We start from the raw sequence: 13,797 nt of genomic DNA on the forward strand, positions 1-13,797 counted from the left end.
AATTTTTCAAAATTGAAAGAAAGATTTAAATGTTAATTTAATTTGCATTGTCTAAACTGTTTACTTCTCTTTAAGGCCGTGGTTAAGATTTGCTTAAGCAAAGGTCAGGATGCACACTCTCCAAAAAAGCTCCAGTTAAGATTTGCTCTAGCAAAGGACGTCATGCACACTCTCCTAGAAAAATAGGATTACAAAAATTACAATTAATAATTTATAATTTCAAAAATTAACATTTTAAATTTTGAGATTTATTTATTTTATTAGATTTAGGGGTATTATTGTAAATATAATTTTTTATTCTTAAAAATTTATAAAAATAAAATAATCTTTTAATCTATTTAAGAATAATAATTATTTTATTTTAATTATTTAATTAGATTCTAACTTTGTTAGTGAGTTATTGGTGGATATAAATTTATACATATATTAAAATTTCATTATGGTTAGGGATCCACCTATCCTACAACAGTTATATCGTGCCCTAACTTTTGTCTTTTATGATTCAACTACCGTCAAATTTACTTAAGCAACTTTGTACTCCTTTCATTTACAATTTGTTTATAAATCTTAGAAGGACAAAATTACCCTTCCTGACAAATGTTGAAGAAAATTGATAAGGTCATGTACTTTTGTGCTCATGAAAAGCCGCGGCAACAATGAACTTTGCTTGCTGCAGTTGTTGCTGAAGTAGGGAGAAAGAGATTGGATAATTGGAATTTGATGGGTAGATTTTGGAATAAAGCTAGGTCTTTGGTAGTGCAGCATTTTCTAAGTTGGAAATAATTTATGTTAAGAAGTATGAAGGAGGTTTATTAATGTTAGTTTGAGCCTCAAGATCATGTTTTTTTTTAGGGATTTTTCCTATTTTAGATATAAAAAAAATAGAATAATATCTTCTTTTTCTTCTTAGAGATTTTGTTGATTTTGGATTCGAAAACAAGATATATGGGTTTTGCCGATTTTGGATTTGAAGCAAAATAATATCTTCCTTTTCTTAAAATATGTGGAGATGTAGGTGAAGATGATAATAAGGAGTGATGATGATGGAGACGAAGGTGAGAGGAAAGAGAAATTTGAGGGTATTGTTGTCTTTTTATTTATATTAGTGTTTTTTGTTGATTAATACGTCTTGGATGTAAGTAAATAAATACTTTAATACTCTTCTAAAAAAAATACTTTAATACTTATGAAAAATAATAAATAAAAAGAATGTAAAGTGTTAAATAGAATTTTCTCAGTATATGTGAGTAAAAAATACTATAATATTTCGTAATATCTTATGAATAAAATGGAGTATATGGTGCTCAATAAAATTTAACATTAGTTAAATTAAAAACAAAAAACGGGTATGGTATCACCCCGTTGCAACGCAGGTGAACCCAATGATTAGATGCACGTACTCCGACAGAAAAGAAATGAAAAGAAATTTTCGTACAATTTAAAGTTTATTTAATGCATAGAGCGTAATGTTAAAATGACTAATTCTTTTATAATGACAGCCAGGTGAGTGAGTATTGGACACATTTCACCCGGACACGTGGCCGACTTATATGATTCCATGGAAAAAATGTTGAAAAACTATGTATTTAATTAATTAGATGGTATTCTCAAAAAAAAATCAATTACATGGTATCACGTGGCTATCATTTTAAGACTTATTGCATTGAGTACGACGTTGAGGGATTGTTGGGAAACGTTTTTCACTTGCTGTTTTTCGTTTTCAAGAACAAAAATTAAGAAACTATGTTCGGTAGGTAGGCCACGAACAACCGGAAGGGGTGGGCGGGGGGGGGGGGGGGGGGGGGGGGGGGAGAGAGAGGGGGAAAGGAAAGAGAGATGTATATCAGTTGTTTGTCTTTCTCGGGACACCTACAAATCTCATTTCACGTTCTTTCTTTCCTTTTTCACGAAAATTCCGTCTCTTTCCGTGCGAGCTTCCTAAAAGTATTTTAATGAATAAAAGTAATTTACATAATACGTGCCCAGCTTTTAATTATTAAATTAAAAAATATATAGTGATAATCATAAATTAATTTTATTTAATAAAAAATAAAGAATAAATAAATGTAAAAAAATTGGTCTGTAAGTAGTATGTCGTCTATCTAATAGGATGATGTTCTCTTTTTTTATTTTATCCTTCAATGCTCCAAACAAAAAAACAAAAAAAAAACTAAATGGCTAAACAGAACAGATACGGACACTATGGCTCACAACCTCACATCAACACTCTCCGTGTACTTTCTCTTCTTTCTCACAACTCACACAAACAACTCTCTTTTTTCTCTTCAGTCTTCATTGTCTTCTTTCTCGCAACAACAAAACTACAGATGGTTAGCACAACAGCGGGCCACATGCAGCACACCACTCGACCAGATCTGCTGCACTGACAACAGGATCTGCTTGCTGCTGTATCGACGGTTGCTGCACTTCACTTCAATCGGATCTGCTTTTCCGGTAGGCACCGACAAAACCCGTGAAGCCATGAGCCATCGACGAAACCCATTGCCGCTTGACCCACGCGAAGCGATCCATGGTTGTTCTTCCAACGAGACCGAGACTGAGATTCACGACACCAAATCCTCCAAGCTCACAACTTTTTTCAATTCTATTTCAATTTATATATATTTTTTATGACAGTCACTGAAAAGTGGAAATGGACTAAAATGAACTAATTGCATAAAAGTGATCTTGTAATTATTAAATAATTATTAAACAACCCCAAAATTAACACAAATGACTCTTTTTTGTCCTTAACCCGAATTGACCCGAAATTGATCCGAATTTTAGATCTGATCCGACCCGACCCGATCTAAAATTCGGGTTGAGTTCGGATGAGTTCCTCTCCAACCCGATCAACCTGAAATCCGATCGAGTTGATCCGAACCCGATCCGAACTCGATTTTGCCCACCCCTAATAATAATAGACAAAATAAAAAAAGAATACTATTTGTATTGAATGATGAATAGTTAGAAAATGTCTTTTATTGAACGTTATATCAAACGAATTCTCATTACTTTTTATATTTTTAGACAAACAACTAAATGCGTTTTTACTACTTTTCAATTTCATATACTCTTTTAAAACAAGCTACCAAATGTTTTTTTAAATTTAAAAAATTTCACATAAAAAACATTATTTTCCTTCTCTAAAACAAGCATAAAAAATGCAAATTTGGGTTTGATTCTATTTTAATTTCCTTCAATTAGGGCTAGCTCTGTGAAGAATTATATGCCAGTTTGGTGATGGACCGATGGGTTCATTTTGATTTTTGGATTGCTTTCGGTTTACTCTTGTGGTAGCTTGGTGAAGAAGAGCTTTACCTTTTAGTTGTCTAAAAGGTTACGCTCTTTTAATGGAAGGTGTTTGATGACATGGGAAGGAGAGTTGTTGGATCCTTAATCCAATGTTGGGCTTATATGTGAATGATTATTTATTACGAACTGTCATATAAGGTTAAACCATAATTAATAATAATCTATTAAGGTTTTTGGTAATTTAGACTTTAATGTATCTAATGTGGTATGAGTCTTTAATGTGTAAAGACTTAATGTAATTTCCATTTCTATAACAGGCTGAAATAGAAATACCTAAAGATAATAAAAAAAAGTTATTAATATAAGTAGTTGTAGTCCCCAAGTCACATGTACATTCTATTATTTTCAAACATCCCATTATCAGAAAGAATATACAAAGAAATTTAAAGGATTCTCTATGGAAAACGTGTTGATCTGAAGGCAAATCACACGACTCTAAAGAACAATTAATCATTATAGATTTAAATACACTTCTGCATATTCAATTATTGATTTTTAGTGATACAACATGAATGTTCCTGTAATTTAGGTGACAATTTTGGCCAAAACTTGATTATTTTCTAACAAACGGTATCAGAATCTCTTCATGTTAAATCATTGAAAACAATTGATGCTTGTCTTCTGATATTAAGAAAATTAAATCAAGAAACTCAGTAAAATAATATTAAAAAATTTGGAATTTTATTTTTTTTCCTTTTTTGTTTCAAGTTTTTGTGCCCAGTAGCTGCCGCTCAGGCAAGGCACGGCCACGCCACAATAGTAGTTAGAGAAAAAGTAGCGTCAGGAACACAAAAAAAGGGAGAACGGAATCCGACTAGGCTGGTTTAGTCGGATTTGGATTCCAATGAAGTTGACCAACTTTATCCAATCTCGACCAGTTAATGGGGAATAGTCAACAATTGATCGTTGACCATTGACTTTAACTTTGACCTAAATTTTTTTCTTAATAGTAATTTTTGTTTCAATTTTAAATTTAGATATTGGTATATGTATTTATAATTTGAGATGAATTAATTGAAGGAACATGTTATCAAAGTGACGTCTCTTGTGGAAATTAATTTGTTGTGTATGTTTAATTTTCTGAATATCAATCAACCCAAAGGAATGTCCATATTTAACAGAATCACATATCAAAGTGACGTCTTTCGTGGAAATTAATTTGTTTTGGAATATAAATAGTTGTATATGTGTAATTTTTGTGAACATCGATCGACCCAAAGGAAGGTTCATATTTAACATTATTACATATGCACCTGTAGTAATAAACATGTAATGATTATTCAGTTTTATATGTGAACAATAAATCGCCTCAAAGGAAGATTTATTATTGGGCATGTTCTTATTATCAATGTTTGATTACTGCAGTAAGATATCACTTACAAGTTAATATATTTGTCCAAAGATAAAATATTAATAAAGTGTCTAATATCTTAAGAAGGGGTTTACCTTTATTTAAATTTATTTTTGTTTTGAAACTTATATGAGTTTGTTTTATTGGTATGTTATACTATGTTCAGTGATGACTCTTGCTAATATCACTGCCAACATCAATTCTATTCCTACGCTGAATGATTTTAATTTCAAGTCATGACAAAAGAATCTTTTAATAGTTCTCACAGTCATGGATCTAGACTTTGCGCTAGAGGTTGATTCTCCCCCACCTCTTACGCATGAGAGTACTTTTAATGATAAAAAAAGATTTGAAAAGTTGGGAGAATCAAATCGTGTGTGTATAATTATCACAAAGAAAAACATTCTAAATGTATTTAGGGGCTCTATGTTTGAAAAGATAACTATGGCTGCAGAGTTCTTTGCGAACATTAAAAATAGGTTTGTCAAAAGTGAAAAAAAAAAAAACAGCAATAGATACACTCTTACAAGTTTAATTTCAATAAGGTATATGGGCAAGGGAAAGAAAAAAAAACATCTCAAAAAAAAAAAAAAATAACTAATCTAAAAAGTACTCATTGTTTCTCTCTCTGGAGCTGAAGGGCATAAGAAAAAACATTTTTTATTTGGTTTGTTCTAAGGTTAATTTAACTTTAGTACCTACTCATACATGGTGGATATATTCTAGTGCAAAACTCACATAAGTTTGTCTATATAGTGTTGCCGGAATTGTTAAAAGCTCAGTGATGGTGAAAGATATATCTATGTAGGTAATGACAAGACGGTTGAAGTTGAAGCAATTGAAAAATGTAGATAATTATTAAAGACTGGATTTTATTTGGATTTTGATGAAACATTCATGGTACCTTCTTTTATATGAAACTTGATTTTTATTCTTACTTTGGACAAATTTGATTTTTCTCATTCATTTGGGAATAGAAAATTCAGCTTGTTGCATAACTCAAAATTGGTTGGTTTCGGTTCTTTCTCAGGTCATGACAATCTTTATTTGACTGACACAATTGCTTTATTCAATGAATACCTGTAAGTAAGTACACGAGGTATAAAAAGAAAATTAACTAATGAGAATTCAGCTATGTTAAGGCACAAAGAGATTAGATTATATCTCCAGATGGAGAATAAAAGACCTGGGTCAGATGAAATTCTTTACTCCTTAGATTTTACAGATTTTAATGCTTATGTTGATTGTATAAAAGGGAAACAAGCTAATAAAAGGAGATTTAATGCCAACAAGACTTTGGACATGTTAGAACTCATTCATACGGATATCTATGGGCTACTCCTTATGATTGCTTAGAATAATTAACAATATTTTATGACGTTCATATAAAATTTCTCTTCATATAACTACACATACCTCCTCTATTAATTTATATAATACATGTGTCTTATAAGAAAATAATTTTTTTAAAAATTTTATTATCTTATAATTTATCAAATGATTAATTTACTACATTAGCCCAACTTAGGATTGAACTCAAGTTGGGATCCAAAAAATTATTATTTAATCAAAATTATCAATTTATCAAGTATTAATTTATCAAATTTATACTATATTATCATAACTGATACATTGTTTTCCGATCATAAGAATTTTATTTTGCAACTGAGAGTTTATAAAGCTCTATAATTTCCGTAAAATCAGGTGAGCTCCATGTTGTGGCTGGAGGAATATAAACGCATGAGGAGCATGAACATAGGATGGAGACAACTCGAATGAGAAGTTCTGTAGAATCATTGCCATAGCCATTTTTGCTTCAACCAGGGCAAAGTTTTGTCCAATGCATATCCTAGGACCCCATGAAAATGGGAAATAAGAAACTTGATTTTTTGTTGCCTTTGAAATTCCTTCTGAAAACCTCTCAGGTTTAAACTCTTTTGCATCGTCACCCCAAAGTTTTTTATCATGGTGAACCAAGAGAGTTTGCAATGCGATCACTGATTCAGCTGGTAATATCAAGTCCCCGATTTTCGTTTCCTTTTCAACGTATCGAGAAAGTACAGGCAAAGGTGGGTAAAGCCTGAGTACCTCGTAGAAGATCATTTGAACCTGTAACATTCATACACATGATTAAAATGATTAATACTAGAGACCTCGCCTACAATCTCAGCATTTTAATCTCAACTGCTGTGGCAGCATAGACAATATGAAACTATCACATTATTTAGTTGTCGATATTTCTCATTATTTGAATTATTAAGATTAATTGTATGATGAAAATATTGATCACAATGAAATCCCAAAATTATATATACTTACGATTTTGAGGCGATTCAATCCATTGAAGTCAGGTTTCTTATCACCAAAGACTTGCAAAACCTCTTCTCTTGCATGTGCTTGCCAGTCTTGATGCTTGCTCAACAAAACCATTGTCCAAAGAAGCAAAACTGAAGTAGTCTCTTGCCCAGCAAAGTAAAATAGCTTACACTCATCGATAACATCGTCTCTGCTGATCCCTTTAAGTTTGTTGTTTCCATGTTCTTTAATTTCTTTGAGATTGGATTCCATAAGTAAACCCAATAAGTCATCTTTTGCAGCTTCCCCTGTTTTCATTGCTATCTCTCTTTTCCTGATGATATCTGCCAGCCGAACTCGTATTTCCTTGTCAAGCTCCTTCATTCTTCTATTTCTCTTAGTAGGGACATACCTATATATAAGCAGCAAAAATTTACTAAAAATAGATTAACAAGGTACTGTTGTTCTTAGGTGGAAATGTCCGTATGTTATAAAATATGCAAATTCACCTATTTACAACACTATAAACTATAAAGTGCTAACGTCTAAAATAAATTATGAAAATGAAAACAAAAAAGACTAAGGAAATAGAAGACAAATACTTATTATTAGCATAGGTAAATTTTCAACTTTATGATTAATGAGTTAGTAAATAACTTGTGATATATATGTTTTCAAATTAACTAGAGATTATTTTGTGCACCTCCATCCTGGAATGTAAACCGATTGTAAAGCTTGTAAGGCGAGATCAGCTAGCTCTGTTTGGAGTTGGAAAATCCTTATTCCTTCTTCATAGTTGCTCCCAAAAGCCGTTCGAGAAATCACATCACTCGTCAAATTTACAATATAAGGCCATACATCCAACTCATATGATCCTTCAGTAGACATCAAATTCTCCCACTTGCTAATTATTTCACTACAACTTTGGTAAAACGCAGGCAACATAAGCTGTAACAAAAGCAATAAAATGATGGCATTATGGAATTTAATATTTCATTTGTACAAATACACACACACACACACATATTCAAGCACAGATGAATAAAAAACCTTGAGCTTTTCTTGGTGGAATGCTGGGTTGATAATCTTTCTATGTTTAGCCCACTTTTCACCCTCATGGCTTGCCAGTCCAGTTGTCAGTATCTTTCCTAGTGGATTAGATTTGGGTTTCTGAAAATCATTGACCTTCGTAAATACCTCTTTCAGTTGATCAGGATCCATGATGTTGATCATGGGTATTGGGCCAATCCACCAATAACAAATTGTACCTGCATTTTCAAATATGTCCTGGGTGAGCGGTAGATAAAGCGTCCAACGGGTTTTATAACAGTCGGTTTCTTCTTTGTCCAAATGGTTGTAAAGACATATTTATAGAAATCTCTTGTCTACATTATTTTTTTATTACCAAAAGAACAGTAATAATTATAATTCTCATTTGAAATTCAACTTTATACAAATCTTGCTTCCATGAATGTATGTTGCTCAAATAAGGCCACAAAGATCTAGTGCCGGCAGATTGTTTTTAAGGGAGGCTAAAATCTAGATAGATTTTCTAGCTTCTTATTTTTCTCGTTATTCAAACTCGGATGGTCAGTGGAAGAAACAAAGAATTTGTAACAAATAAAAGAATATTACAAAATAATTATGAACTATGAAAACAATAAAAGTTATTGCAAGCCTTAAGCATGCTTTTCACATCTTAGGCTATTGCCCGTCTTTATTTGTGTCGTCTGTATGCCTAAAAATCTAGATCCAACCCAGCTCCATTATCTCTAATTATGAGATTCTGTCATTTGTAATTTGTCTTTACTATTGTATACACCTAAGCCGAAAGGAAAAAGCAGAGTAGATAAAATAAAAATTCAAGAGAAAATTTATAAAATAAGTGAAATTGTAAACTTGAAAGATTAAGACACAAAGTTGAGAATTAGAGGCTATTATCCAGATCATAAAGACCTTTAGTTGGGCGTTGAGTTTGATCAATTGACTGTAAGAGTGTTTGATTAAAATCCTAAACAAGCACAAAGCAAGAATGGGGACCTTAATGGTTACTTTCCGATTGACATAAAAGTAATTGAAGAGTTGAAATTAGGAACCGAAAATTACTTACCATAAAGCTTTACCAGTTGATCATAAAGTGGAACAACACGAGGAGCAATATCATCTTCAAAACTGATGGGCTTGGATTTTGCTTGATTTGACAACACGGCGTGTTCCCTCACATCTCCGAACAGAAACCTGTAGGAATTGCCTTTAAAACCTTGCTTTCTTAGCTGTTTCTCCACTCTCTTTGGCTTCAGCCATGCCCAGTTCAGAATTTTCCATGCCCATGTTACCACTGTTATAGTGACAATGGAAACTGCTATTGATTTCGCTGAGAATTCCATTTTCCTCGCATCAATGCTTGTCGTGGAAACTGCAAAGCCGTTGTTGACTCCATTTATTATATATAATTAAGGCATCGTCCTTTGTCCCAAAAGCAAAGTCATTGTTCAAGTAAATTTATTTGTGGGTCCTTTTATTTTACATGTATATAAGATATATTTCTTTCACATGAATAATACGTGGATCTCACACATGCATTATTCATGTGAGGAAAATGTATCTTACATACATGTAAGGTTTACCTTTATTTGTTTATTTATTAACAGTACTGTTGAAGCAGTTAACGTCAAATAAAGTGCAGCAGTAAATGACCAAATTGCCAGTCGGTGTGAAGTGACTTGCTGAGTAGTGCACTGATCATTTTAGCCATCCATATATAAATACATAATTATCCAATATGAACATCCAAGAGTAAACATACATATTTAATTTTTATTATAAATCACTATACATTTTATAATATGAAAAACTAATTAATGTGTTTTACATAAAAAATTTATATTTTTTTATTTAATTTCCTAAAATAATTAATATTAAAAGGTAATTAAAATGATTTTTAATATGGAAACAAAATAATAAAATAAAATTGTTACTCTTAGTTTTAATTATAAAAAAATTAATAAAGAAATAGTTAAATTATTTCAAAATGGAGTATTGTTTAGATTTATTTTTTTTACCCTTCTTTAATTAAGGTAATGAAATATCTTAACCGTATGTATGTGTGCTAATGACTATTTAAAATGTTGGGGTAAAATAACAAAAGTCAATTTATTTAAGTGTGCAATTTAATTTATTCTTTTTATTTAAGGGCAAAAACTCAACCAAAAATACAAAATCCTTATTCAAATGAACAAAAATAATTTTACGAATTGATAAACTAACACTCTATAATTTATTTATTAGTAAATTAACATATTTTTTTCTACATAATCGAATAATTGATAGTATGTTAAATAAATATTATGTTATAAGGAAATAATAAAACATTAATTATATATAATATGAAATTAAATTCATTTTAATATTTTCTCCATTTCATCTATTTGAAATAGTAAAATTTCTTGTGTTAGAGAAAAAAAAAAGGTTATAATGTCTTAACACTGCTCACATGGGTGAAAGAAAATTGGTTGTTATTATATTAAATTAAAAAATAATCATATATATTTATCGTCAATTATGGGTGGTAAATAATATACAATGTTTAGCTATATATTAAATTAATTATTAATATAAATATATATTAATAAATGTACGAATAAGTCATTTAATGAAACCTATTTTAATAGTCTAAAAAAATTTAAAATATTATGGACTTACATGTCAAAATTGTAAAACTGTTGATTTTTTTTATTTTGCATAAACAACTGGGGTATTTAATGTTAATAACCTCACAAATACATCTAAGCCGTTAGAGGATTAAATCTAAAGGTGAGTTTCAAAAAGACAAAAAAATGTTAGATTAAGTTAAATCTTTTAATATATATTACAATTAAAATTCAACATAATGCAGTATATTCAAAGCTTAAAATACAAATTGAAGTCCAGCTTAAAAATATTAAGTAAAAATAAACTTCTACAACTATCAGGAAACACTTGAAACCTTCACTTGAAATTAAATTAAATTAAGCTCATTAATTTTGAAAGTGCAATTCCAAAAGCAAGTTTGAATGTATCAAATCAAAGGTGATTAACATGCATTCTCAAAAAAACACCTTTTTTTTTTTGTTTTATCGACCACATAAGTTGAAATGTGGGATACACCCCTCGTGAACTTGTACAAGCCAAAGGAAAAAGTTTTCATTATGTTGTCGTCTTTCATCTTTATTTGATTGTGAAATGTCAGTTTCTAATAATTGTGATCTTGTATCAAAGCTTTGGCACTAGGGGCCACCACAATTTCGTCTGGTAGTCAAATGAACGTTGGATACAAATTAATTGAAAATTTGAAATGCGACCATCTTTGGAAAGCTTGTTTAACATATTATTACAATTTGGTTGATAATATTAAGTTTGTAACAAGGCTCTGGCTAAGTTACGTTAAACGTAACTTACGTCAGACACAGTAACAGTATAAAGTGGTGGGACCGTTATTGTTGCTGTGTTTGGCGTAAGTTACGTTTAACGTAACTTAGCCGGCTCCTTGTAATAAATGCAACAGCTAACTAGGAATCACTGAAATTGAGGGACATTACGAATGTGGCTTGCATATGATTTTATATTTAAGAAAACCAAAACCAAAATGGGTCAATTTTTTTTTTTTTTTTGAGTTGTTTAAGCTAAGAGGAATAAATTTCATTAACTTGAGAAATTGGCTTCAGTGATTAAGTTTTGATAAAATTATCACAATTTTTCTAAAGGAATTTAGTCCATCCAAACTTGATCTTCAAAATTAATCAAAATCAGAAAAAAAGGAAAGTAAGCGTAGGATAGAAAAATGTACATTTATATAATTTTTTTAAGTAACAAGAGGTAGAAAGTTGAGATATCAACGATGCAGAAGCCGATATTGATCAATCTCAATAATTTAATCAATACTCTTACGTATTGAATTATGTCAATATAGTAAGTTGAAATAAAAAATTAATGATTTAAATTTTTTATGTTAATTAAAAAATATATACTTTATGTCTAAATAAATAGATTGTTTTCGTAGCTTTTTGACTAACAAAATTTAAATGCCTAAAAAAATTAAAACCTAAACATTCAGTTTTAATAATCTGAGTAAGCGAACGATCTCAACGCACTAAATGTGAAGCTGTTAGTTTTATTCTGTTGTGAATTTGCTGAGGTGGCGAGCTGAGATGGCATGTGTGGGCCGCTGTTAGTTAAAAGTTCTTATAACAAACAACTGACTTCAATATATAAATAAATAAATAAATAAATAAATAAAATATATATATATATATATATATATATATATATATATATATATATATTGGTTTGTAGACCACCAGAGAGTGATTTTGAGGAGGTTAGAGTGAGAGATAAAAAATTATGTAATCTGAGATTTAATCTCCGTACTCTGTAGATTTCAGTAGTAATCATCTCCCTTAATAAAATATTTGATCCCTTGTTGTTTTTTCAACCGTGGATATAGGTACTTTGGTAACAAACCACGTTAATTGATTGGTGTCCTTCTTGTTCTTTACTCAGTTCTTTGTGATTCTTGATTACTGTATTGAATTGAAATTCATTGTCCTTAATTATTCTTGGTTAGTTCTAGATCATTAATTGATTCAATTGAGTTGCAAGTAGCAATATACATTAACACTAAGCATAATGTAACTTGCCTTATTCATTTCCTTCTCAGAAATCTTTCATGCCAACACCCTCAAACCCACATACAGTAGCCAATTAATCACACTTAAAGTTGTTGTCAATTACTGTTTGAAATACTATCTAAGCAACCCAAGAGGGGGGGGGGGGGAATTGGGTTATCGAAATTTATGCAAAACAAACCACACAACAATTTAAATCTAATGCCTTAATAAGAACAAAAATAATAAATTTAATCAAGCAAGATAATAAAAGAGTAAGGGAAGAGAAATCAAACACGTGATTTTTACGTGGTTTGGCTAACCGTGCCTATGTCCACGTCTCCAAGCTCACCGGACTTGAGGATTCCACTAAGCAAGCCTCTAAGCCTTCAATTGCTCTTACAATTGACTTCCAAGATGTCAATAAACCTTTACAATAAGAGATTATCCCCAATCTCTTAACCCAAGTATATTCCAACACTTACAATCTCTCAATTTGATTTTAAAGAATATTACAAAATAAATCTCTCATACAATGTATTTGATTACAAATGAAAGTCCAAAGTGTGAGTAAATGAGATGAATACAAGAATTTAAGGCTCAATGAATGTTGTATGCTCAATAATAATTGTTGGAATCGTTGAAGTTTGAATTTGATTGAGCTTATTTATTGTTGGAGTTGAAAACTAGCCGTTATTGACCTTCTACTCACTATCGGATCACCGTTAACTAGATGTCGGATCGTCGTTTTGACTGGTCAATATGACCGTTGGGCTAAATTTTTAAATTGTCGGATCACCATTTTCAAGATGTCGGATCGCCGTTAGTGTCCAGAGGCTACTCTTCAATTCTGTTTGATGTTGGCTAGCCGTTATCAAGATGTCGGTTAGTCGTTTGCTACAGTGAACTATTTTGCAAAATAATAGTTTGGCCCTAAAACTTTATAAAGTTACACTATGACCTAAAAATTTATAAAACTTGTCAAATAAGTCTATTTCCAGAATTTTAAGCAATATTTGCTAATTTGAAAGTTCTCAAAACTTTTCAATTTAAAATATTAACATGAAAATAACTAATATTATAAAATCACTTTTCATTGGATATAAAACCTATATAATATGAAAATATATGAAAAATAATTTGAGCCTTTAAAACAATCTTAATCAAGTTTGTAATCATCAAAATCAATATTAA

At 30.7% G+C, this 13,797-nt stretch overlaps 1 protein-coding gene across 1 annotated transcript; it reads right to left on the minus strand.

The window, feature by feature from the left end:
• Window positions 1-6,261: 6,261 nt before the first annotated feature.
• Window positions 6,262-9,400, minus strand: LOC102610061 (cytochrome P450 CYP72A219-like). The gene is made up of 5 exons (XM_006494950.3): window positions 9,072-9,400; window positions 8,012-8,229; window positions 7,665-7,909; window positions 6,986-7,373; window positions 6,262-6,775 (listed from the first exon to the last, which is right to left on the minus strand). Exons 1-5 carry the CDS (start codon window positions 9,346-9,348, stop codon window positions 6,350-6,352), a joined length of 1,554 nt encoding a protein of 517 aa, XP_006495013.2. The 5' UTR covers window positions 9,349-9,400; the 3' UTR covers window positions 6,262-6,349.
• Window positions 9,401-13,797: the final 4,397 nt, after the last annotated feature.

This window comes from Citrus sinensis, chromosome 3 (assembly GCF_022201045.2).
Source record: "Citrus sinensis cultivar Valencia sweet orange chromosome 3, DVS_A1.0, whole genome shotgun sequence".
NCBI classification, from domain to species: Eukaryota; Viridiplantae; Streptophyta; class Magnoliopsida; order Sapindales; family Rutaceae; genus Citrus; species Citrus sinensis.

Bases quoted from the DNA above. Each gene is read 5' to 3' on its own strand.
- LOC102610061 (XM_006494950.3), bottom strand. From the start codon at position 9,348: ATGGAATTCTCAGCGAAATCAATAGCAGTTTCCATTGTCACTATAACA. The intron at 8,230-9,071 runs GTAAGTAATTTT...TTGAAAATGCAG, and splicing joins TCAACTGGTAAAGCTTTATG to GTACAATTTGTTATTGGTGG. The intron at 7,374-7,664 runs GTGCACAAAATA...GCTTATATATAG, and splicing joins GTTTACATTCCAGGATGGAG to GTATGTCCCTACTAAGAGAA.